Source organism: Simochromis diagramma, unplaced genomic scaffold (assembly GCF_900408965.1).
Source record: "Simochromis diagramma unplaced genomic scaffold, fSimDia1.1 OVJJ01000494.1, whole genome shotgun sequence".
Lineage (NCBI taxonomy): Eukaryota > Metazoa > Chordata > Actinopteri > Cichliformes > Cichlidae > Simochromis > Simochromis diagramma.
The window spans coordinates 781,001-806,518 of NW_024387311.1; the positions used below are offsets into that span (position 1 = coordinate 781,001).

General features: G+C 45.6%; 1 protein-coding gene across 8 annotated transcripts in view; it reads right to left on the reverse strand.

The window, feature by feature from the left end:
- Positions 1-25,518, reverse strand: part of LOC120717148 (C-myc promoter-binding protein-like) — a 93,221-nt gene that overhangs the window by 57,597 nt on the left and 10,106 nt on the right. For 5 of the 8 annotated variants that reach the window (XM_040005000.1, XM_040004998.1, XM_040004999.1 and 2 more), the window contains exons 2-4: positions 17,295-17,625; positions 10,853-11,099; positions 625-694 (exon numbers count right to left, since the gene is read on the reverse strand). In XM_040005000.1, coding sequence (XP_039860934.1) covers positions 625-694; positions 10,853-11,099; positions 17,295-17,605 — 628 coding nt within the window. In that variant the 5' untranslated portion in view covers positions 17,606-17,625. Of the gene's footprint in view, positions 1-624; positions 695-10,837; positions 11,100-17,294; positions 17,626-25,518 lie in introns of all 8 variants that reach the window. The other 3 variants (XM_040004996.1, XM_040004995.1, XM_040004993.1) reach the window with 1 other exon arrangement.

Sequence of the window (25,518 nt, forward strand, 5' to 3'; positions counted from 1 at the left end):
AAAGCATTAGATAATATCGCTTCACAGTCTGCTGCATATTCACAACACAACAAAACGTCAGCAATTCTGAGACTCAGCCAAACCCGCTGACTCTGAGCCAATAGTGTTATCAGAAAATCTTATGTCAGTGTTTTTGAAACGGGGAAGACACACAGTATTTAATGTGGCATAATCACCACCTTACATGTAAATATGTGCTAACCATTAACTCCCTAGCAGGGAATAATGTTGGCATGCAGAGGCTTATCACTTCACTTCAATTCTTGTTTAAACAAGCCGAATTGCAAGCAATACTGTAGCAGAGTGCCCTCCTGCAGCCAGTGCACTCTGCAGAATATGCTTGTCTCAACATCACTACAACAACACAGTTACAGCGAATATAGAAACAACTGATATGCAATAAACAGTTAGGACTTCGACAATTTATTATTCATAAAAGAGTGGGTAACTTTCTAAATGCATTGCAAAATCCACTCTGACTAGTCAAATTTTTCTCACCCACAATGCAAATAATTTGGCAGAAGAGAAAGCTACCTACAGACAACATACCATTTGATTTCTTAGAGGTTCACATCAGTATTTGGATCTGTGTGCACTGACAGTTATCAGATTAAAAAGGCTTACCTGCTTTGTACGCTATTGTGTTGGTTTTGGCCACAGACTTCTTGTAACACAGGTAGACTGAGGATCCCCACTGAAAACAAGAGCAGAAAACAGGTCATACTGTTATCCTCTGGGTCATCTTAGGGCCAATCAGGATCAAAATGCATCAAAATCTCATCTGGGCCCGCATTCCACTTAATCCTTTTCAGAACTGCAATTCTTTCAACTAACTAACTAACAACAAGCACTATTTAAGTGTTTTTATTGTGCAGCACAGTATCAGCCTAGGATCTGTTCTCCGTACGTGGATAGCCATAAAGTCAAACTTGCTCCCATCATGTTTATTAAATGTAAACAAGATTAAATAATGGACCTAAACGGCAGAAGTGGCAGCCAACCGTGGCTGCAGCATTCCTGAGGGAGGATCCTGTTGTGATTAGTGCACTGATAATACTAAACATTTTCAGAGGAGACATACTGTATTGTCTCCACCAGCAATGTTTTGACCCTTTAGACTCTTTACGTTTGGAGAGTTACTGCTTTAGTCAGGAGACGATACAGCAGATACACTAAGTATCGAATATGACACCAATATTCAAAGTAAATATATTTCTAAAGGTGCTACTGACATGAATTTCTCACCAGATGTTGGTAACGACCCATTTAATCTACACATGCAAAAAAATCATAGTCATAGCTCTCCATATATTAAGTCACATGTAATAACTAAAGAAATCTTTAGATTTATTTGCATAGATTTCTATTTATTTCCTAAAACGAATGGTCTTACTTTGCTGAAACCTTCAAAACGACTTTTGCTTGCAACAGCTTTTGTCCAGATTAGAGGTGGGGAAGAGAAAGCCGAAGCAAAATCTGAATAAAGAACATCATAAACTGTTGACCCTTACATTTAGGAGATCTGGGTGTTCTGTTACTCTGTGGGGGGCATTTCGCTTGTATGGTTAATTTGTGTGCCTTTAATTTATGGGCTATAAACAGTGCTATCTGAACTCCAGGGGGGCACACCAATAAAACCACTGCACCTATAATAACCTATATAAGATAAGTCGCTATGCCTCGAAAGAACTAAGTTCAATTTCAGCACATCTATGTTCTTCCACTTCCACGCAGTCTACAAAGTTAGATGGTTAAAAATCTAACTTCAGTGTGGTATGGTAGGACATGGTTAATGTCTCTGAATCAATAGAGTCCTCAATGGACACATCTCTGGCTTTGATTACATTAACAGCTTAGTAGGACACTAATGGCTTGCAACACAATACTTCCTGGTGCAAAAATAAAGCTAAAAGAAAATCCATTAGGCCCTCATTCTGTGCAATATTCAGACTCTCCAAAACCATCCAGGGGCTAGTTCTGTCCAGCAGGCTGGGTATTTCACACCTCTGCCTTAGAGGTTTGGAAATTAGTTCTGAGTGATCACATCACTGGTCTTTATCACAACACTTACGGGAGATTTTCCACTTGTGTGTCACTGTGTTATATATTGTGCTCCATCACCATCATGAGAACACCAAAGACAGTAATATCTCACTCTGACTCGGTTTCCCAGACAAGTGTCATTTGGAACAATGCTGAGTGTAGAACTGTGTGTAAAATAAGTGGTAGAGCAGGTCATCTACTGATTGGAAGGTTGGTGGTTCGATTCCTGGCTTCCCCTAGTCTGCATGTCAAATATCCTTGGGCAATATACTAACCCCAAATTGCTCTCCGATGCATCCATCGGAGTATGAGTGTGTGTGAATGTTAGTTAGAAAGCACCTACAAAAATCTGCTGGTGTGAATGGGTGAATGCACAAGTTGTGTAAAGCGCTTTGAGTGCTCAGAAGAGTAGAAAAGCGCTATATAAGAACCAGTCCATTTACATAACATCTGCCTGCCGATAAATCCGTCATGCTCTAAGTACTATGTACCATAAGTAAAGAACATCATCATTCATTGTTTCTAAGGTCATTCTTGGGTAAATCCTAAAGGAATTAAATAAAGTGCAATGCAAATTGTTTGTACTTTTGGGCATTTTGTATTGTATCTTCTAAGGTTTATATTCCCTCCGTTTAGGCAAAAATTGGTTTGGTGATTAGTGATGGGAAATAATACCCACACACACAAAATGTCTTGAACCTAAGGTAGGAAGGCTTTTTGAAAACTAAGGAGTAGTAAGAAGAGATATTTGTGTTTAAAAGTGAGGGAGTATAAGTACAAACACTGTCAAAAAACAAACAAACGCTCAAGTAGATACAGATACCTAAAAATTCTACGTAAGAATCTTATTGTGGTGGAGGTGTGGTCCCTGGCTCGGCTGCAGGGGAGGAGTGGTGCAGTGAGCTCAATGGGGCGGTGCTGGGGAGGCAGGTGAGAACACAGCTGGTGGTGTTTGGTCTGATGACAGTTTCTTCCCCTTTTTAGTGAGACGGGAGAGGAGCGGAGGGGAGCTTTGGAACAGCTGAGACCTGAGCGGACCAGACTGTGAACTGTCACAATAAGCAAAGCCATAAATAAACGTGACATCTCGCTATACCGATCTGTGTGTGTGTGAAGTGCATTTTACACTTATTAAGGTACAGCACCAAACTTTTTGTACTTTATTACTTCCTACCTTTGCTTCTGACAACTAAAACTAAGGATGCTTCCAAAGTTTAATAAAAATATTTAATAGGACATCACATTCTGCTTCAGGCACTAAAAGTCTATAGATTAATGAACTAGGAAATTTCAGGACACATGCAGCCACAAACAGCACCTTGAAGGGGATTGCCTATTCTAAGAAATGCCAAATGTAGACCTCGCTGACACTGCAACGACTTTTACAGTAATTTAGTCTGTTTGTGTGTGTGTGTGTGTGTGTGTGTGTGTGTGTGTGTGTGTGTGTGTGTGTGTGTGTGTGTGTGTGTGTGTGTGTGTGAGAGAGAGAGAGAGATTGTGTGTGGTTGCATTGGTGGGTGAGAGAGAAAAGCAGAACAACATAAAAAGAATATGACAGGAAAGTGAACAGAGCACAAATACTGGGTGTGGAGAAACTGAAATGCAGAAGCAGACAACATCTAGCTCAAGGGGCTTCACTATATGAAAAAAAAAAAAAACTATATTAAGAAAACACACGCACACACAGCATTGAAAAAACCTTCATGAGGCATTTTACGATGGTTCTCCATAATTAGGTGTACTAGCCAATTGGAGCACCTTACATGAAGGCAGAGAATTCTCTTCAAAATACTGAAATACATATTTAACTAGAAAAAAAACAATAAACAGATGAGATGGCTTTCACGCCACAACATGTGTCAGCACAATAAAGAAAAAAAAACAAAACACAGAAGTTTGACTTAAACAGAATGACTTAAAATTTTTTATCACATGACAGTATGAGAAAACAAGAAGCTCAGAACCATCTTGTATTGCTGAGAAGTTTCACACCAAAGCTTTAAGAGACTTAAAATGAGACAGCAGAGTGAAGTTGAGGATTCAAGACTTATGACTAAATGTCTTAGCATTTCAGGTGACGGCCTGACAGCACGAGCAACCATCTGCTGAATTCAAAATGTCATAGAGTACCTTCAGAAAGGGAAAAAAATCCACATTCAGTTGTTAAGAACTGTTTGTTTTTTTTTAATTACAAGTTATTCTGTTTTGAAGAATATGACATTAATGGGTTTACCCAGTTGCTCTTGACCTGCACCTATCATCTAATTTTCCTGTTTTTAAAAATCCAACAATACCATCAACATTTGCATTGGCATATTTAGACTAAAATGGCTCATTCCCATTCAAATATTTGGTTTATACTTTTAACTTATGTTTGCTTCCAGTTTACACTTTCTGTATCTTACCCTCTTTATGCTGATGTCATTCGTTCTGTTAGGTCTTTCGAACTAATCTTCCTCCTCAATAGCTGAGGTCTGTGGTTTTGAGTGTGTGTTGCTATTTTTATTTGTGTGCAACTTGTGCATAAAGTTCAAAATGTTTGTTACACTTTAGTACTTGTGTCTTTAGCACAAAAATGAAAGATGCTACATCTCAAGGAGATTTCCTTCATATATAAATAAATGGCCTATAATGAGTGCGCTGGATAATCCTGTTGCTTTAACCAACTGGCTTCTTTACTCTAAAGAACTAAAGAAATCAGTGATGTTAGGGCTGGGCGATATGGCCTAAAATTCATATCGCGATATAATTTGAAGCATGTGCGGTAACGATATATATCGCAATATATTCTTTTCTTCTGTATAACGTATTTTCCACACTATAAGGCACACTTAAAATCCTTTAATTTTCTCAAAAATCGACAGTGTGCCTTATGTATGAATTCTGGTTGTGCTTTGTGGCGGAGGCGTGGCCCCGGGCGCAGCTGCCGGGGAGGAGTGGAGCAGAAGGCTCAACAGGGCGGCGCTGCGAGGCCGGTAAGAACAGCTGATGGTGTTTATGTACTGATGATGGTCTCCCTCCGCTGTGTTTATAGTGAGACGGGGAGGAGCGGCGAGGAGATCAGCTGGGCTCGTGAGCTGTCAGGCTGTGCGACTGAGTCAGCTGTCAAAACAAACAAATCAATAAATGTGGAAGTTGGCAGTACATACCTGCGTGTGCGTGTATTTGTGCCTGGTGTATTCCACAAGTGGTGCCGAAACCCAGGATAGTGCCGGTGGGGTAATGTCCGACCCACAGGCCGCGCCACCCGCCCAGCCTCTGCAATACTTGGCGCAGATGCTGGCGGAGATGGCGGCGATGAGCCGGGATCAGGCGGCCGACCAGCGTGCCCACCTGGCCGCGCTGCGGGAGCAAACGGACCGACAGACACAAGTTCTGGAGCGGCTGGTCGGGGCCGCTGCCACGCCGAAGCCCTCGCCACTGTCGGTGACGGTGCCCCGGATGGGGGACGGGGACGACCCACAGATTTTTTTGGAGACCTTCCGTGCCACGGCGGAGGCTTGCCAATGGCCGCGGGAGGAGTGGGCTCCGCGGCTGCTCCCCCTGCTGTCTGGGGAGGCACAAACAGCGGCCCTGAGTCTGCCTCCGGCGTCAAGGAGCAGCTTCCCGGATGTGAGCCGGGCGGTGGTGGACAGGCTGGGGCTCACCGCCGAAGACCATCGCCGGCGGTTCCGGGCCTGTCGGCTGGCTACAACGGACCGACCATTCGCCTGGGCCCGACAGCTGCGCGACGCGGTGGTGCGCTGGCTGCAGCCGGGAACATCGGAGGGCGAGACGAAGCTGGTGGACAAGGTGGTGCTGGAGCAGTTCACGGAAGGATTGCCAGCGGAGACGGCGAGATGGGTCCGGTGCCACCGGCCCGCAAGCTTGGAGGTAGCGGTGACGCTGGCGGAGGACCACCTTGCCGCTGGAGCAGGGGAGTCCGGGGACGCCGGACGGAGGCCGACCAAACAGGCCCCAGTGCCGGCCCCGAGGCACCGTGTGCCGGCACCAGGGCAGGCAGAGCAGCTGCCGGCGCTGAGCCCCACTAACCCGTTCGCGGCGATGGTGCCGTCCAGGGGAACCGAGCCGAGTGGAGCCGTCCCCGAGCCACGGAGGGCAGCACAAACGCTGGGGCCGGAGTGTTGGAAGTGCGGGCAGCCGGGACACCTGAGGAGGGATTGTCCGCTTATGGAAGTGGGGCAGGTGTTCCGCGTTGCTGGCACCCCAGCACCCTCCCCCGGTCCAGGAGGGACATACAGTATTCCGGTAAGGACTCGAGGGGGTATACGCCAAGCGTTGGTGGACACGGGCTGCACACAGACCCTCGTGCACCAAGGCTTGGTTCGCCCCGGGGCATTATTGGAGGCAGAATGGGTGGAGGTGAGGTGTGTTCATGGTGATGTGCACCGGTACCCCATAGTGCCGCTGCTGCTAAAATACAAGGGCCATACACATAGGGTAACGGCGGCGGTTAGCCCGCGCCTGTCGCACCCCCTGATTCTGGGTACCAATTGGCCGGGGTTTCATCAGCTACTGGGGCAGTACGCGGGAGTGCGATCACGACCGGAAGCGGGGTGTAGCGTGTGCGCGGCATTCAGCGGTGACGCGGGGTCGTCCGACACCGACTCCGGGGGGGAGGAGCCAGCGGGTCCCTCACGGGACGTCCCGCCGGCCCCGGAAGTGTCCCCCATGGGTGATTTCCCACTGGAGCAGTCTCGTGACGGCACCCTACGCTCAGCCTTTGACCAAGTGATGGCTATTGATGGTCACGTGGTGCGCCCTGAGGCCGCGCAGACCTACCCGCGTTTCGTCTTATTAAATGACCGATTATATCGAGTGAGTCGTGACACTCAGACTGAGGAAACACACACCCAGTTGTTGGTGCCGCAGGGCCGCCGGGAAACGCTTTTCCAGGCGGCCCACTATAACCCCATGGCAGGGCATATGGGCTACGAGAAAACTCTGGAGCGAATAACGGCCCGATTTTATTGGCCTGGCATCTGAGTGGATGTGCACCGTTGGTGCGCGTCCTGCCCGGACTGCCAACTTGTTAACCAGCCGGCCATACCGAGAGCGCCTCTGCGCCCTCTCCCCCTTATTGAGGTCCCGTTTGAGCGCATCGGCATGGACCTCATCGGGCCGTTTCACCGGAGTGCACGCGGTTACCGCTTTGTGTTAGTCCTGGTGGATTACGCAACGCGGTACCCGGAAGCAGTTCCGCTGCGCACCATCTCGGCTAAGAGTGTGGCGCAGGCACTGTTTCAGGTCATCTCCCGAGTCGGAATCCCGAAAGAGATACTGACTGACCAGGGCACGTCGTTTATGTCTCGTACACTGCGGGAACTGTACGAATTACTGGGCATTAAATCTATTCGGACCAGCGTCTACCACCCTCAGACTGACGGGCTGGTGGAGCGGCTGAATAAGACCTTAAAGTCCATGATTCGGAAGTTCATTAACGAGGATGAACGCAATTGGGATCACTGGCTAGACCCTCTGTTATTCGCGGTGCGGGAGGTGCCCCAGGCCTCCACGGGATTTTCTCCCTTTGAACTGCTGTTCGGCAGGAGGCCACGTGGGGTGCTCGACCTGATTAAAGAAAGCTGGGAGGACGGTCCGAGCCCCGCCAAAAATGAGATTCAGTACGTGTTGGACCTGAGGGCAAAACTCCACACTTTGGGGAGGTTGTCACGGGAGAATTTGCTCCAGGCTCAGCAGCGTCAGCAACGCCTGTATGACAGAGGGGCTAGACTCAGGCAATTTTCACCGGGAGATAAAGTGCTTGTGTTACTCCCTTCTTCCAGCTCGAAGTTGCTCGCCAAGTGGCAAGGTCCCTTTGTGGTCACACGGCGTGTCGGGGACGTGGACTATGAGGTCGCTCGGTCGGACAGGGGAGGAGCCGCGCAGATTTATCACCTCAATCTCCTCAAACTGTGGCGAGAGGTCGAAACCGCTTCTCTGGTGAGCCTGGTGAAGGAGAGAGATGAGTTGGGGCCTGAGGTGCCAAATTCTATCGTTCCCACCTCCCTCCCTTGTGACGACCATCTCACACAGGCCCAGAGAGCGGATGTTGTCGCGTTGCAACAGCGTTTTGCGGACGTGTTCTCCCCCCTGCCCGGCCGGACGTCCCTCATCGAGCACCATTTCGTGACGCAGCCCGGCGTGACGGTGCGTTCACGGCCCTACAGGCTCTCGGAGCATAAGCGAAAAATCGTGCAGAGGGAATTGGCGGAAATGCTGAGGATGGGAGTAATAGAAGAGTCGCACAGCGCCTGGTGTAGCCCCATCGTTCTGGTGGCGAAGAAGGATGGGTCTATACGGTTCTGTGTCGACTATCGCAGGGTGAACGAAGTGTCACGCTTTGATGCCTACCCCATGCCTCGGGTCGACGAGCTCCTGGACCGGTTAGGCACGGCCCGCTTTTTCACGACGCTGGACTTAACCAAGGGCTATTGGCAGATTCCCTTGTCTGCCGAGGCCAGGGAGAAAACGGCCTTCTCCACTCCGTACGGTTTGTACCAGTTCGTGACACTCCCGTTCGGCCTGTTCGGGGCCCCGGCCACTTTCCAGCGTCTCATGGACCGGGTGCTGCGTCCGCACGCGGCGTATGCTGCCGCCTACCTGGATGACGTGATCATCCACAGCGACACCTGGGCGGAGCATGTGCTGCGGGTGGCCGCGGTCCTGGAGTCCCTGAGGGGGGCGGGGCTCACGGCCAATCCGAAGAAGTGCGCGGTTGGATGGAGGGAGGTGCAGTATCTGGGGTACCACCTGGGGGGCGGGCAGGTGCGTCCACAGGTGGAGAAGACGGCGGCTATCGCATCCTGCCCGCGCCCCAGGACGAAAAAGGAGGTGAGACGGTTCTTGGGGTTGGCGGGTTACTATCGTCGCTTTGTGCCGGGGTTTGCGCAGCTAACCAGCCCCCTGACCGATCTCACTCGAAAGGGTGCCCCAGATCTGGTCCAGTGGACGGGGCCGTGCCAGGCGGCGTTTGTGCGAGTGAAAAACGCTCTCTGTGGGGAGCCGCTGCTTCACACTCCTAACTTTTCCCTCCCGTTTGTTCTGCAGACTGACGCCTCGGACAGAGGGCTGGGAGCCGTTTTGTCTCAGCAGGTGAGGGGAGCTGACCGCCCTGTCCTGTACATCAGCCGGAAGCTAGCGGAGCGCGAGCGCCGGTACAGCACCGTGGTGAAGGAGTGCCTGGCCATCCGGTGGGCGGTCGCCTCCCTGCGCTATTACCTCCTGGGACGCTCATTCACCCTCTGTTCGGACCACGCCCCGCTGCAGTGGCTCCACCGCATGAAAGATGCCAACGCCCGGATCACCCGGTGGTATCTGGCATTGCAGCCCTTTAAGTTCAAGGTGATCCATAGGCCGGGGGCACAGATGGCGGTGGCCGATTTCCTCTCTCGCTCGCGAGGGGGGGAGTTGGCTCGGCCGGACGGCTCCCCGGCCTCGAACGGGCGGTGGGGGTGTGTGGCGGAGGCGTGGCCCCGGGCGCAGCTGCCGGGGAGGAGTGGAGCAGAAGGCTCAACAGGGCGGCGCTGCGAGGCCGGTAAGAACAGCTGATGGTGTTTATGTACTGATGATGGTCTCCCTCCGCTGTGTTTATAGTGAGACGGGGAGGAGCGGCGAGGAGATCAGCTGGGCTTGTGAGCTGTCAGGCTGTGCGACTGAGTCAGCTGTCAAAACAAACAAATCAATAAATGTGGAAGTTGGCAGTACATACCTGCGTGTGCGTGTATTTGTGCCTGGTGTATTCCACATGCTTACTGACCTCGAACCGATTTTGGCGTACAGAAATCTGTTAAAAAATGTTTTAGTACAACTTTGATAAGCTGCACTGCTTGATGGATTGTCAGAGCATTACGGCTGCCATAGTGAGGAGCTTCGCGGAGTAATCTGGGTCTAAAACTCCGTCCATTCAGGTCCCAAAGTCAAAGGCTAAGGGCTAAAAACGGTCTAAATTATTTCATCTTTAATTAAATCATCAGCGTTGCTGCTTTATCGGGTGTAACAATTAAGTTTTACATCCATGCATCCATGAAAACAGAATTTATTAAATTTAACAGGAAGTTAGCTCGCTAGTTTCCACCTAAACATTTCATACCATGTTCTGACTGAGAGATTTTTGAAACTAATTAAAACGTACAGCTCTGCTACCACTTCCAACATAAATGAAGACAGAAAACTAAACAGCAGTGCCGTTTGTAGGGTTACTGAAGTTGGACTACCTGGTATATAATGTTGTGCTACGTGATTGCTAGCAACACAGCTATGTTAGCATAACATTAGCACAGTGAAGCCGGAGGATGAACACCAATTTTTTTTCCACTCGATAAAAGTTAACGTGAGGGATTCTGGTGGTCAGGGACAAATGCAATCGCATAGCAGGATGCTATACACGGGCCAAACTTCAATCAGGAGAACAACTGAGATTATTCATCCACAATACGAGGTTAGTTATTAATATACTGCAACAACATGGGAATAGAGCAGCTGCGAGAGAATTCAACATTAATGAATCAATGTTACGGAAGTGGAGGAAGCGCAGTTTTTGGTTTTCCCCATATTTCAAAAGTTCTTCATCTCTTTGCTATGACTGTCGCCCGGCATAATTTGCAGATGATAATGGTTGTAGCCGCTGCGATGCTTTCGACCAAAACAGACGCAGCTTGATGACATCATCAACATGTGCTATCGCGATAGAGCGATATAGTCAAAATCTCTATCGTTGGCCAAATTTATATCATTTATATCGTATATCGTTTATATCACCCACCCCTGAGTGATGTATTCCTCTATTCCTCACCAGTTTCTCCCTTACCATGCTGCTGTTGAGATTCTTCTCCACCTTGCAGAAAGTGTGTGGTGGGGTCTCCCCTTTGCTCGGGATGATGATGCAGACGTCTGTGACGGCCAAGGCGGCGTGCGGCTGGCTCTCGGGAGCCCGGCGGTAGGTGATGTAGATGCGTTGGGAGGAATTACCACTGATGTTGGCTGGGCGACCAGAAGGTGTGGTTTGGATAAGGTGGCAGCCCTGCTTCAGACGCTCCTTCCACTCATACAGCACACTACAGGAGGAAGCACAGCAATATGGTCAACCACATAAACTGCCACATCGGGGTGTAGTTATTAGTGTGATTTCCATGCACAATTGATTGCTGGGCTACTCAGCTGGAGCAAGTCCTACGCTAGTGCAGAATTCAGTGGCTGGCACAATGAAATTGATTAGTCTGCTCTGTATTATCTTATCCAAAGCAGCATTTGATGGAATTCATGAAAAACAAATAGACATTTATAAGCATTCAAAGTGGCAAATTCAAGCTCAGAACCACCTCCATTACTTTGGCCACAATAACGCATGTTGCAAAGGAGGAAAAAGTCTGGACACTATCTGGCTCCAATTTAATAATGGAATTCTTGCCAGCCACAGTCTTGTTGAGCAGACATCCTTTTCTAGTCCAAATAAGACATTAGTTTACTAACATCTATTTCTTTAAAAGAACAGACAAAAAAAGGGCCACATATCACAGTTGTTTGTCCAACACTGTACAACTACACTGTATATGCAAGGAGGAAGATTATAAATCACATTAGAAAATGATTGACTGATTGACAATGACTAAAAATACTGATGACCACCAGTGCTACCCCCCCTAGATCTTGAGTTGAAGACTCACTGAGATTCCAACCTCTCTAAGATTTTTAGTAAATGTGCCTATGGTATCGATTTGACGGTCCTACTTCGCCTCGTTCAGGAGTTATCGCATTTACAAACTTGTAACAACTCGTGTCCAGGCAGCCCACCCACCCCTGGTATTGTCTAATGATATACTAAAACAGATCAAAAACGACACTATAGATCTCATTGAGAAACAGCATACGGCCCAATTAATACAGACAATATAGAATTTGCAATAAACATTACCTGTGACTAAATGGTAAATGGCCTGTATTTGTATAGCACTTTACACTACATTCAGTCATCCACCCATTCATTCACACACTGGTGATGGCAAGCTACATTGTAGCCACAGCTGTCCTGGGGCGCACTGACAGAGACAGAGGGGAAAAAGCATTACAGATTCTCAATCTCTTCCATCACTCACAGGAGGTAATCAGTATGGAAGCATGTTAGTTTCTTTCTAACACATATTAATTACAGCTGCTGGTCAAAGACTGTCAGCTTGGCAGCAGTGTTGCTAGTTAGCTTTCACATCAGACAACGGTAACACGCCAGCTCACTTAAACAGACATCACAAGATCCTAATGCAGCCAAGTGAGCTGAGGCTGCATTCAAACCCAAACTGACAACAGTCTCTGCTTGTGGTGAAGCTAAGCAAGAAAAAAAACCCCAAAAAACAGAAAAACAACAAAACAACAAAACATTCCAACTTTGCTGTAGATGACACTGTATTTAGAAGCAGCACAAATTTAGCACCAGTGTTTATTCCAATGCAACCCTGTCTATTTACTGATTCCTTCTTATGTGCGAACTCTGCTTTCAGCTGGAACACTTTGACTTAAATGCACATTTGGTAATGAAAAGATATCAAATCAGTATTCGGTTTTTCTGCTTTTAATTGAAAATCTTATTTTTTAAGCAGAATTTTAACTCCTATTCGCTTGTACTTATCAGCTGAATTTGCCTTTGACTGACTTTGAGATTTGTGATAGTCTTCACACATGTATATACACACAGCTTACAGTATACTGACACATATATTGAGCCTGTACTGCACAAGAGGACCCTTGTACAAACCACTTAGCGGACAAGTACTGAGAGATACGCAACAGTGGCAGTAATTTTAAACACTCCTCTTGGTATTTCCATTATGCACTTATCCTCCATTACTGTTTCAAGTGAACTCAACAGGCATTTTGTGGCACTGTCTGAAAGCTGGAAAGAGAAGAGAATGTAAAGTAGTCGACCGAGAGATTTTTATAGTTTCTTTCTTTTTGGTTCCTGCGTGGATTGCTGTGGTAGCAAAGTGACCGACTTTGCTCTGCACGTCTTTCTGTGCTGTTCATATGTGTAGATATTTGTATTGACATCAGTCAATACAAATATATGTAATACACTCTTAAAAATGGCTCAATAAAATATGTATTTATAAAACAAATATTCCCAGGGTAGGGTTACCTGGGCCCTGCCCTGGAGCCAGACCTGTGAAGGGTGCCCAAGGGTGAGCGCCTGATGGTCGGACCTTATGCCATAGGGCAGAGTCTGGTGCAGCCTTAAGAAGGGGCGTGTAGGGACATTCTAACTGTATCATCAAATCTGCAGTTGTGTGTTCTGGACACTGAGGTAAAGAGAGAGGCTGAGTTGCCACCAGGTGGTGAGTTGGATCAGGTGGTGAGGCAGCATACTAGACAGACCTGCATGTCATAACATATAATTAGGATGCTGCGCTGGGACCGCCTGAGAGAGGCCCCGGTCCGCAAGATCTTCAACTCCCACCTCTGGCAGAGCTTTGACAGCATTCCAAGGGAGACTGGGCACATTGAGTCCAAATGGACCATGTTCAGTACCTCAGCAGTCGCAAGGTGATCAGTGCCTGTTGTGGTGATAAAACGCAAACCAGATTCTAGATACTGCAGGTGAAGGGAGCCATCAGACTGAGGGAGTCCTATCGAGCTTGGTTAGCCTGTGGGACTTCAGAGACAGCCTATAGATACCAACAGGCCAGGTGGAACACAGCTCAGGCAGTGGCTGAAGCAGAAAGGAGGGATGAGTTCGGAGAGACCATGGAAAAAGACTTTTGGACTGCCTTGAAGAGCTTCTAGGAAAACCGTCAGGCGACGGTAGATGTTGTAAGGCTGTCTTGGTTGACACGTCTCTACAATGTTTCATGGAGAGCAGGGGCAGTACCTTTGGATTGGTAGACCAGGGCAGTGGTTCCCATCTTCAAGAAGGGGGACTGGTGGGTGTGCTCCAACTATAGGGAGATCACTGCAGCTGCAGTGAAGTGGATACTGCACCGGTCCATCATGGTGAAGAGAGAACTGAGCATAAAAACAAAGCTCTCGATTTGCCAGTCAATCTAAGTCCCTACCCTCTCCTACGGTCAGAAGCTTTGGGTGGTGACTGAAAGAAGTAGATACAAGTGGTGGAAATGAGCTTTCCCCAAAGGGTGGCAGGCCTCTCTCTTAGACATAGGGTGGGGAGTTTGTCCATCCAAGAGGGGCTCAGAGTACAGCTGCTACTCCTCCCCGTCAAAAGGAGCCAGTGGAAGCTGTTCAGGCTTCTAACAAGGATGCCTCCTGGGTGAGGTGTTGTGGGCATGTCCCACTGGGAGGAGGACCCAGGACACACTGGAGAGATTATATCTCTCAGCTGGCCTGGGAGTGCTTTGGTATTCCCCTGGACAAGCTGGAGGAGGTGGTTGGGGAGAGGGAGGTCTGGGCTTCTCTGCTTAGGCAACTACCCCCATGACCCAGCCCTGGATAAGCAGAAGAAAATGGATGGAACGATGAAGCTCCGTATGTTCCCTTTTTAATCCTCATTATAGACCTTTTTCAGGGCACACATTTTGAGCACTGTTTACAATTACTGCTTATTGTAGTCAATAATATTAACAATTACATTTATTTATGAGAGAACGATCCAAGGTGTGGTATTATATGTGATGGTTACTGAAGAGAGATTGCATAATTAATGAATAATAGTTAACAGTTCTACCTGTGGCTTTCCTGCTGTCATGAGTCAAAATGTGTGCGTTGAAAAACTTAAATTGCCACACATACACAACATTTTCTCCATTTGCAGACAGTGCCAGCAAAAAATATAATGTTTGAGTAAAACTGCATGCAAATAGTGCCTACACCTGTTCACCCACATAAGCCCTCAGTAACCATTAGTGTTGCCAGTGTCTGGGAAGTGCAGCCCCTTTGGGCTTTCAGCACACAAAAGCTGCTGATATTGTCTGAGCACATTCTTTGTCAGTGCCTGATAAGCACTGCACTGTGTAGTGTCAGAGGCCAGTGAGAGCCTCCTTAGCATCATCACCGCTAGTATGGGAGTGCTCAGCAAACAGTATTGAATTCACACAGCTGAAAAGATGCTGCTGAAGAGGACACCTCTAACGGTGCTTCGCTTCCACTTTTCTGTTGGTAAAATCACAATGGCTGAAAGCAACTACTGCGGAAAACTGCTACAAAGGAGGATTCCAGGGCAGAGCAGAGCATTTTCTGACGTGAGAGCACTTCAGCTTTTTGGGCCGCTTTTCACAGCTGGCAGAAAGCTGCCAGTCACAGGAAGAACAACCACAATGTTTCCTGATAACAGCAACTGATCTTAAATAGGGCTTCTCCAGAAAGTTTGTTAACTGTGAAATGAGGGGAAATTAGTTTTTGTTTCAGCGAGAGCCAGCTTCAACTCTGGGCCAGTTACCAGGGTAACAGACTCCATGAAGCTAAACTGCACACTGTTGTTGAACTAGGACTCCTCTCATGCTTAGCCTGGCTGCGTCAATGCATATCATCATTCATTCAGTCGATACCAAAGCAAATATGGCAATACATCAATTAGCAGTTTTAAGTTGGGTTTTTTTCTTAGGATGACTTCCAGTTAAACATTAATCACTCTGTGCTCAAAGAACAAGGACAAAAATGTTTTTATAAGCTGTTTTTTATAAAGCTCTGTGACTGTAAAGACAATAAGGCAACTGTCAGGTTGTCAGCCAGTTCCTCTGCACTCAGATCAATATCAATTACAACATATGGTGGTGACTATATGAATATATCCAGGTGAGGATTATTGCGGTGTAGCTGAAACAACTTAAAGATTCTTAAACTGGACTAACAATGTAGTTTAAAGGGAGATTTTGAATTCAGGGTGCAGGCAGTCCGAATGTGTTCAAACAGCATTTAATGCTGAAATATTTACACACCTCATAAATAGAATCATTAAATGCTGCCATGCAAGATTTGTGAGTCCAAAAGGACATTTAAAAGTTAAAAGATGGTGTGAAAAACTAAATGTAGTAGGATTCCAGCTTTTTTTTAAAAAAAATCTAACTGGGTAAATGATAATTGATTGGAGCAAAGAAAATAGAATCATTTTAACTTATTTTATATTTCCCTGCTGATTTTTAAGATAAATGTCACTGCTTCACATTGACATGCATTCATAACTGGAATGGATGAAAAATGGACTGTTTCTTTTATATCGCTTTTTTTTTAATCTAATCCAGGGATAATCTCTGCTCATCATTTATGCATTGCCACAGTACTGTAGGCCAATTCCCCTTTTTGCCACACAGAGAGTTAACATACATAGCCAACTTATCCCTGGTCATGATCAGACTCAGAGTTTCTCATAAAAGAGTGAATCAACTCGAGTTTAGAGTTGAAATCAAATTTGCTAAATTTGCTTCCTGGAATGGTTCCAACAAGTAAGATGAATAATAAACGAGATTGTGTACTGCATATGTAAACAACAGCACTGCATGTCTTGGGCAGGCTTGGAGTCAGCACATCATTACAGTCATTCATCCGAGGTGTTTAGAAAATTCTGTCAAGCTGGTGAATTTAATGAGTATCTAAATCCTAGCAAAAGTGACTCAATTTACATTTTCATAAATTTATTCTAATGTTCACAAAGCACGTGCTGTTATTTCAAAAGAGAAGTGTAAACACTTTCCCATTTGTCTTTTTCACCTTCTTTCTGCGGCAGAATTCAACTCTCTTTTTTTTAAATGTACAGATATTTATGTCTCCCAGAGGATGAACTGGATCTCTTTATTTTACATGCATTTATATAATCTGTCCCACTTGGTTTTTGCAGCCTATTCCAGTTTTCCTGACAAGGTGACACTTTTCCATACTTCAGTGGTAATATGAATTGCTTCCAGACTGGATCCTCCCATCCCTAGCTTTATCATCATCATCATCATCATCATAAATTCCTTTCTGATTTTGCATTTTGATGGCAAAGTAAAATTGACATCTGAGCATTTACAAAAGCATTTGCAGGCAGGTTAATTCTTGGCCTACACAAGAAGAGAAATACTTTAATGAACACCTCCACTGAAAAGCTTTAGTCTCAGACTAGCCCAAATCCACGTTTGGGACACCAAGCTTTAACCTGCTTATGCATCAGCATGTAAATGTAGTCCCTGACAATGTTAGCAAGCTCACTTAAACAGCCAAATACAGACTCAAAGTGGTGTTAGCCCAGCTATAGAAAAGGTTTTGGAAATAAAGACAATGTTGTGCTGTGCCTTGTTTAATTACAAACAAGGCAACCTCCTTTGGTTACTTACCCCAAGTCGGTTAGTGGTGGCTTGTCACGACCTCGCCTGTAGCACAATAAGATCTGCGGCGCCATGAGGGCGCCGTTGTTAAGATCAGCCGATTGGCCTGTCGGTGTTGTTTCTATGCATGTGAACCCTGGCGGCACCTCCTCCCCCACTGAGCGGATCACCACTGCCACATCTGTGATGGGTGCCTTAGGCTTGGCCGTCTTGTGGCAGACATCATCAAAGTGGATCTCCTGGTCCAACGGCTTGGACGGGTCCGTCAGACCAGCCACCACAAAGTAGTCGGCTACACGAGGGCCTTTGTCCTCCATCATTTCCCATCCCCGCCAACTACCTTCAGAGGGAAAAAGAAAGAGAGGGGTAGAGACACAGAGAAAGAGAGAGAGAGAGAGAGACAGACCAGGAGATTAATTTTCGTTGTGGTTGCAGGTACAGACGGTTCTTGTGTCCTTGCTCTGGCTTTAAAATGAAAAAAAAAATCTGACAGCCATAAATCTTTCTAAAGGGAGGCCAGTAGAAGGGCAAATGGAAAGAGAGGGCAAAAATGTGGGGAAGAGAGGCTATATAATGAAACAGCCATTTAGAGCTTGGGTAGTTAGCTGACAGTCTTTGGCCAGGTCACGTAATCAGCGGAAGGTTCAGCGTCCCAGCTCAAGGACACACGTGGATGTGATGAGGGCATAACATTTTTGGTCTTGAGGTTTTTCAACCTTACTCTAATTCTAAAGAGTGAAACTCTGGCTAGCTACACAGACCTGAGTGTGCATTTTGAACAGGGAGCAGTGAGGTGTTTCTTCACACATTCCACCTTAATTAAAGACTGCCCCCACGTATAAACCTGAGCTTACAAGCTTTGTGATATTACAGAGCCTATTAAGCCTGTGTGATAAAAGCCAAACAGTAGTTTTCTTAATCTAGCCCAGAAGGGCATGCTCAGACTCAATAAGATCATCTACATTTACTGAAGCAGCACAGTCTCAAAGGGACAATGATATGATTATATAAACTAAAGAAATGCCTTTTGTTAGAGATAAAGAAAACATCCTCTGCAATTGACAAATTACAGAGTTGCACATGTTTACCAGCATACAAACCTCAACCTGCCTCTGTCATGAGCTGTCATGAGGTTAACTGAACTTCAGGTATGAAGTTATGACCTGCAGTCTATCTGGGTCAGATATAAACCAAGTTTAGGTGTAGTTTATTTTCATTGTGCTGAGTTTTTACAGTCAGTTACAATAACTCGTACTGCGTACTAGGGCTGCTCAATTAATCAAATTTTAATCTCGATTACGATCTGGGCTTTCAGCGATCTTTAAAAATGACTGAGCCGATTATTAGCCCCTCCCTCGTGCTTTACTCTCGCGCTGCTCCGTGTGGCAAATCGAGCGCACCTCTCTGCATTTCGAACACGTGTCACAACAATTAAGAGCAGCGGTCCCCAACCTTTTTTGCGCCACGGACCGGTTTATGCCCGACAATATTTTCATGGACCGGCCTTTAAGGTGTCGTGGATAAATACAACAAAATAAAACTAGTACCGGTACCGAAAAAAAGAAAATTTATTCATAACACACGTGAAAAGACCAAGGAAAACCGAGTAAACGATAAAAACGATAACAAAATAACGCTGAAAAACGATAAAAACCCTGAAAACCATACATTTCACACCTGAGCCTCAACTCTCGTGGCCCGGTACCAAACGACTCACGGTACCGGTACCGGTCCGAGGCCCGGGGGTTGGGGACCGCTGATTAAGAGGACCCGAGGGAAGCTCGGAAAGCTAAGCAGAAGTTATTTGGAGAGGAGAGTGACTGCCGTTGGTTGAAAAGAGAGGTAAAAAAAACTTCAGTGGTGTGGAAACATTATGGGTTCGCGGAGTCAGACGTGGATCAAGTAGACATAGTGTGTAAACTTTGCCACAGTGTCGTAGCTGCACCACAGAGCAACACTGCAATATAAAAAATAAATGAAAAATGTACAGTGGGGCAAAAAAGTATTTAGTCAGCCACCGATTGTGCAAGTTCCCCCACTTAAAATGATGACAGAGGTCAGTAATTTGCACCAGAGGTACACTTCAACTGTGAGAGACAGAATGTGAAAAAAAATCCATGAATCCACATGGTAGGATTTGTAAAGAATTTATTCGTAAATCAGGGTGGAAAATAAGTATTTGGTCAATAACAAAAATACAACTCAGTACTTTGTAACATAACCTTTGTTGGCAATAACAGAGGTCAAACGTTTACTATAGGTCTTTACCAGGTTTGCACACACAGTAGCTGGTATTTTGGCCCATTCCTCCATGCAGATCTTCTCGAGAGCAGTGATGTTTTGGGGCTGTCGCCGAGCAACACGGACTTTCAACTCCCGCCACAGATTTTCTATGGGGTTGAGGTCTGGAGACTGGCTAGGCCACTCCAGGACTTTCAAATGCTTCTTACGGAGCCACTCCTTTGTTGCCCGGGCGGTGTGTTTTGGATCATTGTCATGTTGGAAGACCCAGCCTCGTTTCATCTTCAAAGTTCTCACTGATGGAAGGAGGTTTTGGCTCAAAATCTCACGATACATGGCCCCATTCATTCTGTCCTTAACACGGATCAGTCGTCCTGTCCCCTTGGCAGAAAAACAGCCCCATAGCATGATGTTTCCACCCCCATGCTTCACACTAGGTATGGTGTTCTTGGGATGCAACTCAGTATTCTTCTTCCTCCAATTCAATTCAATTCAATTCAATTTTATTTATATAGCGCCAAATCACAACATAAGTCGCCTCAAGGTGCTTCATAGATACAGAGAAAACCCCAACAATCATATGACCCCCTATGAGCAAGCACTTTGGCAACAGTGGGAAGGAAAAACTCCCTTTTAACAGGAAGAAACCTCCAGCAGAACCAGGCTCAGGGAGGGGCGGCCATCTGCTGCGACCGGTTGGGGTGAGAGAAGGAAGACAGGATAAAAGACATGCTGTGGAAGAGAGACAGAGGTTAATAACAGATATGATTCAATGCAGAGAGGTCTGTTAATACATAGTGAGCGAGAAAGGTGACTGGAAAGGAAAAACTCAATGCATCATGGGAATCCCCCGGCAGCCTATGTCTATTGCAGCATAACTAAGGGAGGATTCAGGGTCACCTGGTCCAGCCCTAACTATATGCTTTAGCAAAAAGGAAAGTTTTAAGCCTAATCTTGAAAGTAGAGATAGTGTCTGTCTCCTGAATCCAAACTGGAAGCTGGTTCCACAGAAGAGGGGCCTGAAAACTGAAGGCTCTCCCTCCCATTCTACTTTTAAATACTCTAGGAACAACAAGTAGGCCTGCAGAGCGAGAGCGAAGTGCTCTAATAGGGTGATATGGTACTACAAGGTCATTAAGATAAGATGGGGCCTGATTATTTAAGACCTTGTATGTGACGAGTTCAAACACGACGAGTTGAGTTTATACCAAAAAGTTCTACTTTGGTTTCATCTGACCACATGACATTCTCCCAATCCTCTGCTGTATCATCCACAATCAGTGACACAGAGTGAAGTGTATTTGCATTTGGCCAAAGACCAAAACACTTAATAGTGTGAGGTGAGACTGTGGCACATCTAAAGGGAGCAGATGCTGAATCTTTGCTTAAAATGGATCATTTAACATGCACTGCTACATTGTTTTAGAAGCTAAGGTGGGTCCAGGTCCGAATCTGACCCACGGCCCTTTCCCTTCTTTCTCTCTCCCTCCGCTTTCCTGGCACTTTTCACTGCAACTAGCAAATAACGCCGGAATTTTTTTTAAATCCAACTGTATTAAGATGTCAAATTTGCCAGCTTCTTTATTCCCTTTTTAACTTTTAACTGCTTTATAGTTAAAAGGTGCTTTTATATATGTAAAAATGCTAACAGGAACAGCTGCCTAGTAAGATCCATTATCTAACTTAATGGTTGCAGCTATTGTCAAAAGAAAAATAATCCTGGTGCTTAGAAACACAGTGTTTTAACTCACACCCAGGGAACTGCTGTTGTTAATATACTAGTGAGAATTATAACAATTACATTAGACAGATTTTTTCGGTAGCCTTGGACTGTGGCTATGTAGTCTCAGCCTGCCTCGCTAGCACAAGCCCATCTCTGCAGGTCAATGTGAAACAATGCCTTTACCAGCAGTCCCCTGGTAAGTTGTGAAAAGCCACAAAAACAGACTTGGTTCAAGACAGCTGTAATCAGGAGGTGAGAGAACTGTGAGCAGATACAGTTTTTTGTAAGGTTTTCATATAAGACCTATTTTTGCACAGTTGGCCAACATTTCTGTAAAAGAAAAAAGAAAAAAGATTCCCTTAGCTGGCAACACAATCAGGGACTATTTCTCACCCGGTTGCATCTCATTGCAACCAGATTGTGTAATCCAAGAGTTTTGCTCAATTTAATAATAATAATTCAACTGGACAAGGCCTGTGATTCCAACCATATGCAGTAAGAGGGTGTTGGAAGGGAGGTTTAATTAGCAGGGTGTGTCAGCTTGTATAAATGCATTGGCTCAGGGGAAAAGGTGAAAAAGCTGCCAGCTCTAGTCTATGTGATGCTACGTGAGCAAGACTCCAGCTACCACTAAAACTACATAAAGCAGTGCGAGGGACTGTTCTTATTCACCTCATCATGCAAGAACAGTGTAAGTTGAGAAGAGATTAAAGTGATAAAATCTTTCCCTATTCTGGCCTCACTGACTCCTCTTACATCTGCGCAAAACATTTCTTTGTGACGCATGACACTGTACTGACAGAAAAGAACCACAGACATAAAAAAACAACTAAATTTTTTTTTTCTTTTAATATTAAATGATTTGGAGTAAAGTTTGGAGAGTGGAAGCAGATGGAGCAGGACTTTTTAACCTAATGAGTAGTTCTAACTTAGGTTTAGCTGTTATGGGCACAACATTTGGTAGAGAAAGCTGGATGTTTATTGGCATCATGTAATGATCTTTGTAGGGGCAATGAGCAAAGTTTATATGCAAACAAAGGCCGATGTGAGATTTCTTTTTTTTGGTCGTCCCTTCCAGCTATTGACAGATGGCGAGAAAATGCTGTGTTCACTGTGTTCTAGTTCTTACACTCAAATTACAAAATGCATCATACCTCCTTGTTTTCTCACTGTGGGAAACAAATGAGAAGGCTGCCACAGCGTGCAGCGCTGATGTTCTGTGCCAAGAGATGTCTGGCCAAAAGCAGACGGTGGTCCTTCCATTACTTAGACAGCGTCGAGACTGTTCTGTTATATTTACCTTGAGGCGGTGGCGATCAACGGGAACAGAACAGGTTAAACAAAGAGTGACCAAAGCCGCTCCGAGGGCCACACATCTGCACTGCATCCTGAGTCCAAGACCACAGTCTGCATTTCAACTTCCTGCCCAACACACAGAGCGGGCTCATAAATGTTCCTGGGACACTCACATTACAACACATTGGTGAAACACTCAGAGGACAGGATGTGGAGCATGTGCTCACTTCTCTTTCAGAAACATTTACTTGGGAGTTGATGACAGTAGAACGAAACCACTGCAACAGTGAACCTTTGAGTAAATGGTTTAAATTGTTACTGCACAGCCTCACATAGAGCTAAGCACCGACTTTATTTTTTCAACCCTGCAGTTTGCTGCTTTGAAATGAAATCTGCAGTGGGACACAAACACACATTTCTTTTGTACTTTCATACCTTACAACTCTCTCTGCCTTTAAAAGTGCACATGTGTCTATGTGTGGAAAGGTTAATGGGGTGCCAGACAGGATGAAGAAGACATGCGGCAAATATGAAGTTATGTGCATAAGCGTACAGCCACAAACTGTGGCACATGCCACTGTGTGCCCTCTCACAGTAACACCATCACCACACAGCACCTACACTATTTACCAAATCTGGGTCCCGACAACTTTGACATACAAGTTTAAGGGCTGCCATTTTGCCACAAAATGATAAGGATGGGACTTCCAGGTGGTGATCCAAACACAACAAGGGCACTGAGAATGGTGAACTACTTCCTGAGGATTGTGTATGGTTAAACCTATGCAGTCTAAAGCATCTAGAACAGTCAGTAAGATTAGAAAAATGCTATGTAACTGCAAATACATGTCGCATTTCACAGGCAAAATAAAAGGCAGAAGCTAAAATGCTCAATATACACGATTTTCTTTACTGTGGAGCAACAGTACAAACCAGTGCACCGTGTATAAAAGAGGGTGGAATAGCACAGAGTGTCAACCAGTCCAACCACTATCCTGTTTCTTGCCTCTCACCGCTGTTTTATTGACCCAGGAGGATTTTGCATGAGACTCAACTGACATAAACCAGACTTGGGTATTGTTTCATGGATCACTCACTAAGTACAGTTAACTCCACACTTATTACAAAAGTGTAACAGAAAAAAGATGCTGACCTAATTTATTTCAGTTACATGAGTGCAAAGCAGAGAGCTCTGCAGTGTCACCTCCCTGTTTGAATGACTACAGAGACACATGACGGGCCAAAGAATGACACTCATCCTTGCCATGCTGTCAGTCTGCTAAAAATACAAGCCAAAGCAGTAGTATCATGGCACATCAAGGCAAACGTTACATAAGGATTACATTTATATACAGTGCATATGTAGGACTATTGCGGACGCCCACTGAAATGAGCCTCAATTGTTTTCCTTGCCTGCCCTATATTTTAAGAATAGAAGAAGTCGACACTGCTGACTGAGTAGCAGTGGAAACACAGGTGATAGAAGGAAGAAGCATTTGTTTATTTATAAGTTCCTGTTTTCATGAAGCCATCAGTGAAATGTGGCTGTGAGGATCTATGGAGTATGAAACGCGGTGCTGCCAAGATGTGAAGCCCAGAAACTTAGGCTACGTTCACACTGCAGGCGAAAGCGCATCAAATCCGACTTTTTTGACCCTGTGCGACCCATATCCGATCATGGTATAACAGTGTGAACGGCACAAATCCGATATTTTCAAATCCGATCTGGGTCACTTTTGTATGTGGTACTGAATCCGATACATATCTGATGTTTTAGAAAGCGACTGCTGTTTGAATGGTCATGTTGCATTAAATCCATCTTTTACGTCACTTACACAAGACAGATGCCAATTATCAGCGCCGGAGAAGCGCCCAAAAAGACATCACAAATGCTTCCTGGCCATCCCGTGTAGATGTTAGTGAAACTGTTGGGAAGACAATGGTGGAGAAACGTGAACATTTTATTTGTACTGTATAATCTGCAGATTCTGACAGACATTTCCAACTATAATTTGAAGCACCGCTCCTCTCTAAAACAGCAATAAGGATAATTATTAGGCCATCTGTAAATAACAAAATAACTCTATAACTTAAAGCAAAATTGGGAAACGTAAAGTCCGAAACAAGTCTTTATACTAAGGGCCATCAGTCAAACAATACTGTTTGGTCTGGGTCTAAACAGAGCGCGTTGTGTTTGACGTCTTCTTTTGCGCATGCGAGCCGCTTTGAGGATCACTGGACTTCCCCACGGGAGATGCATCCAAAAGATGCAGAGCTGTGACTCACATGGTGGCTGGCGCGTATGAATGAAAAACTGCATCACTATTTAAGTGGCCTAATCCAAATATCTTAATTCGCTGGCCGCCCTACTTCGCCCCTGGCAAGACTGACATGGAAGGAAAGCTTGAGGTAAACGCCCAGTGAGAGAGAAGTCCAAGCAATTCCTCCTATCATAAAAAGCAGAGATTGTTTAGGCCACAAATCTCTTTAAAGGTCACTGGAGCCCCTCACTGCACTAGAAATTTTTTTTATGTTATTTCTGAATTATACATGACATTGGTTCATTTATCACAAATGTCTCGATTTCTCCCAAGACTTTGCAAGCTATTTGTCTTTGTGAGTACTGCCATGGTTAACTTGCTTTAAAGGTACTTTGTGCTGTGAGTCAGCTTAAGGAAGATTATCTGGGTTTTGTGGTTCTATCCGATTCTTGACAGTAATCAAGAATCAGAGAAAAGCACCACAGGCTGAGAACATTCAAACTTGGCCACATGACCGGCGTGGAGCCAGAGACATAGACAAAGCTTCCCAGCCCAAACTCGCTGACTCGTAATCACAATAGGAGTTCTGGGAGGAGTTCGATAAGCTGTCCAGGCCCAACAGGCCTTGCACAAGGATTTAGTTTAAGGCAACGTGACAGGGGAACGATTTCCAGCTGTCCAGACTTAGCAATGAAACTGGCGAAAAGGGCCT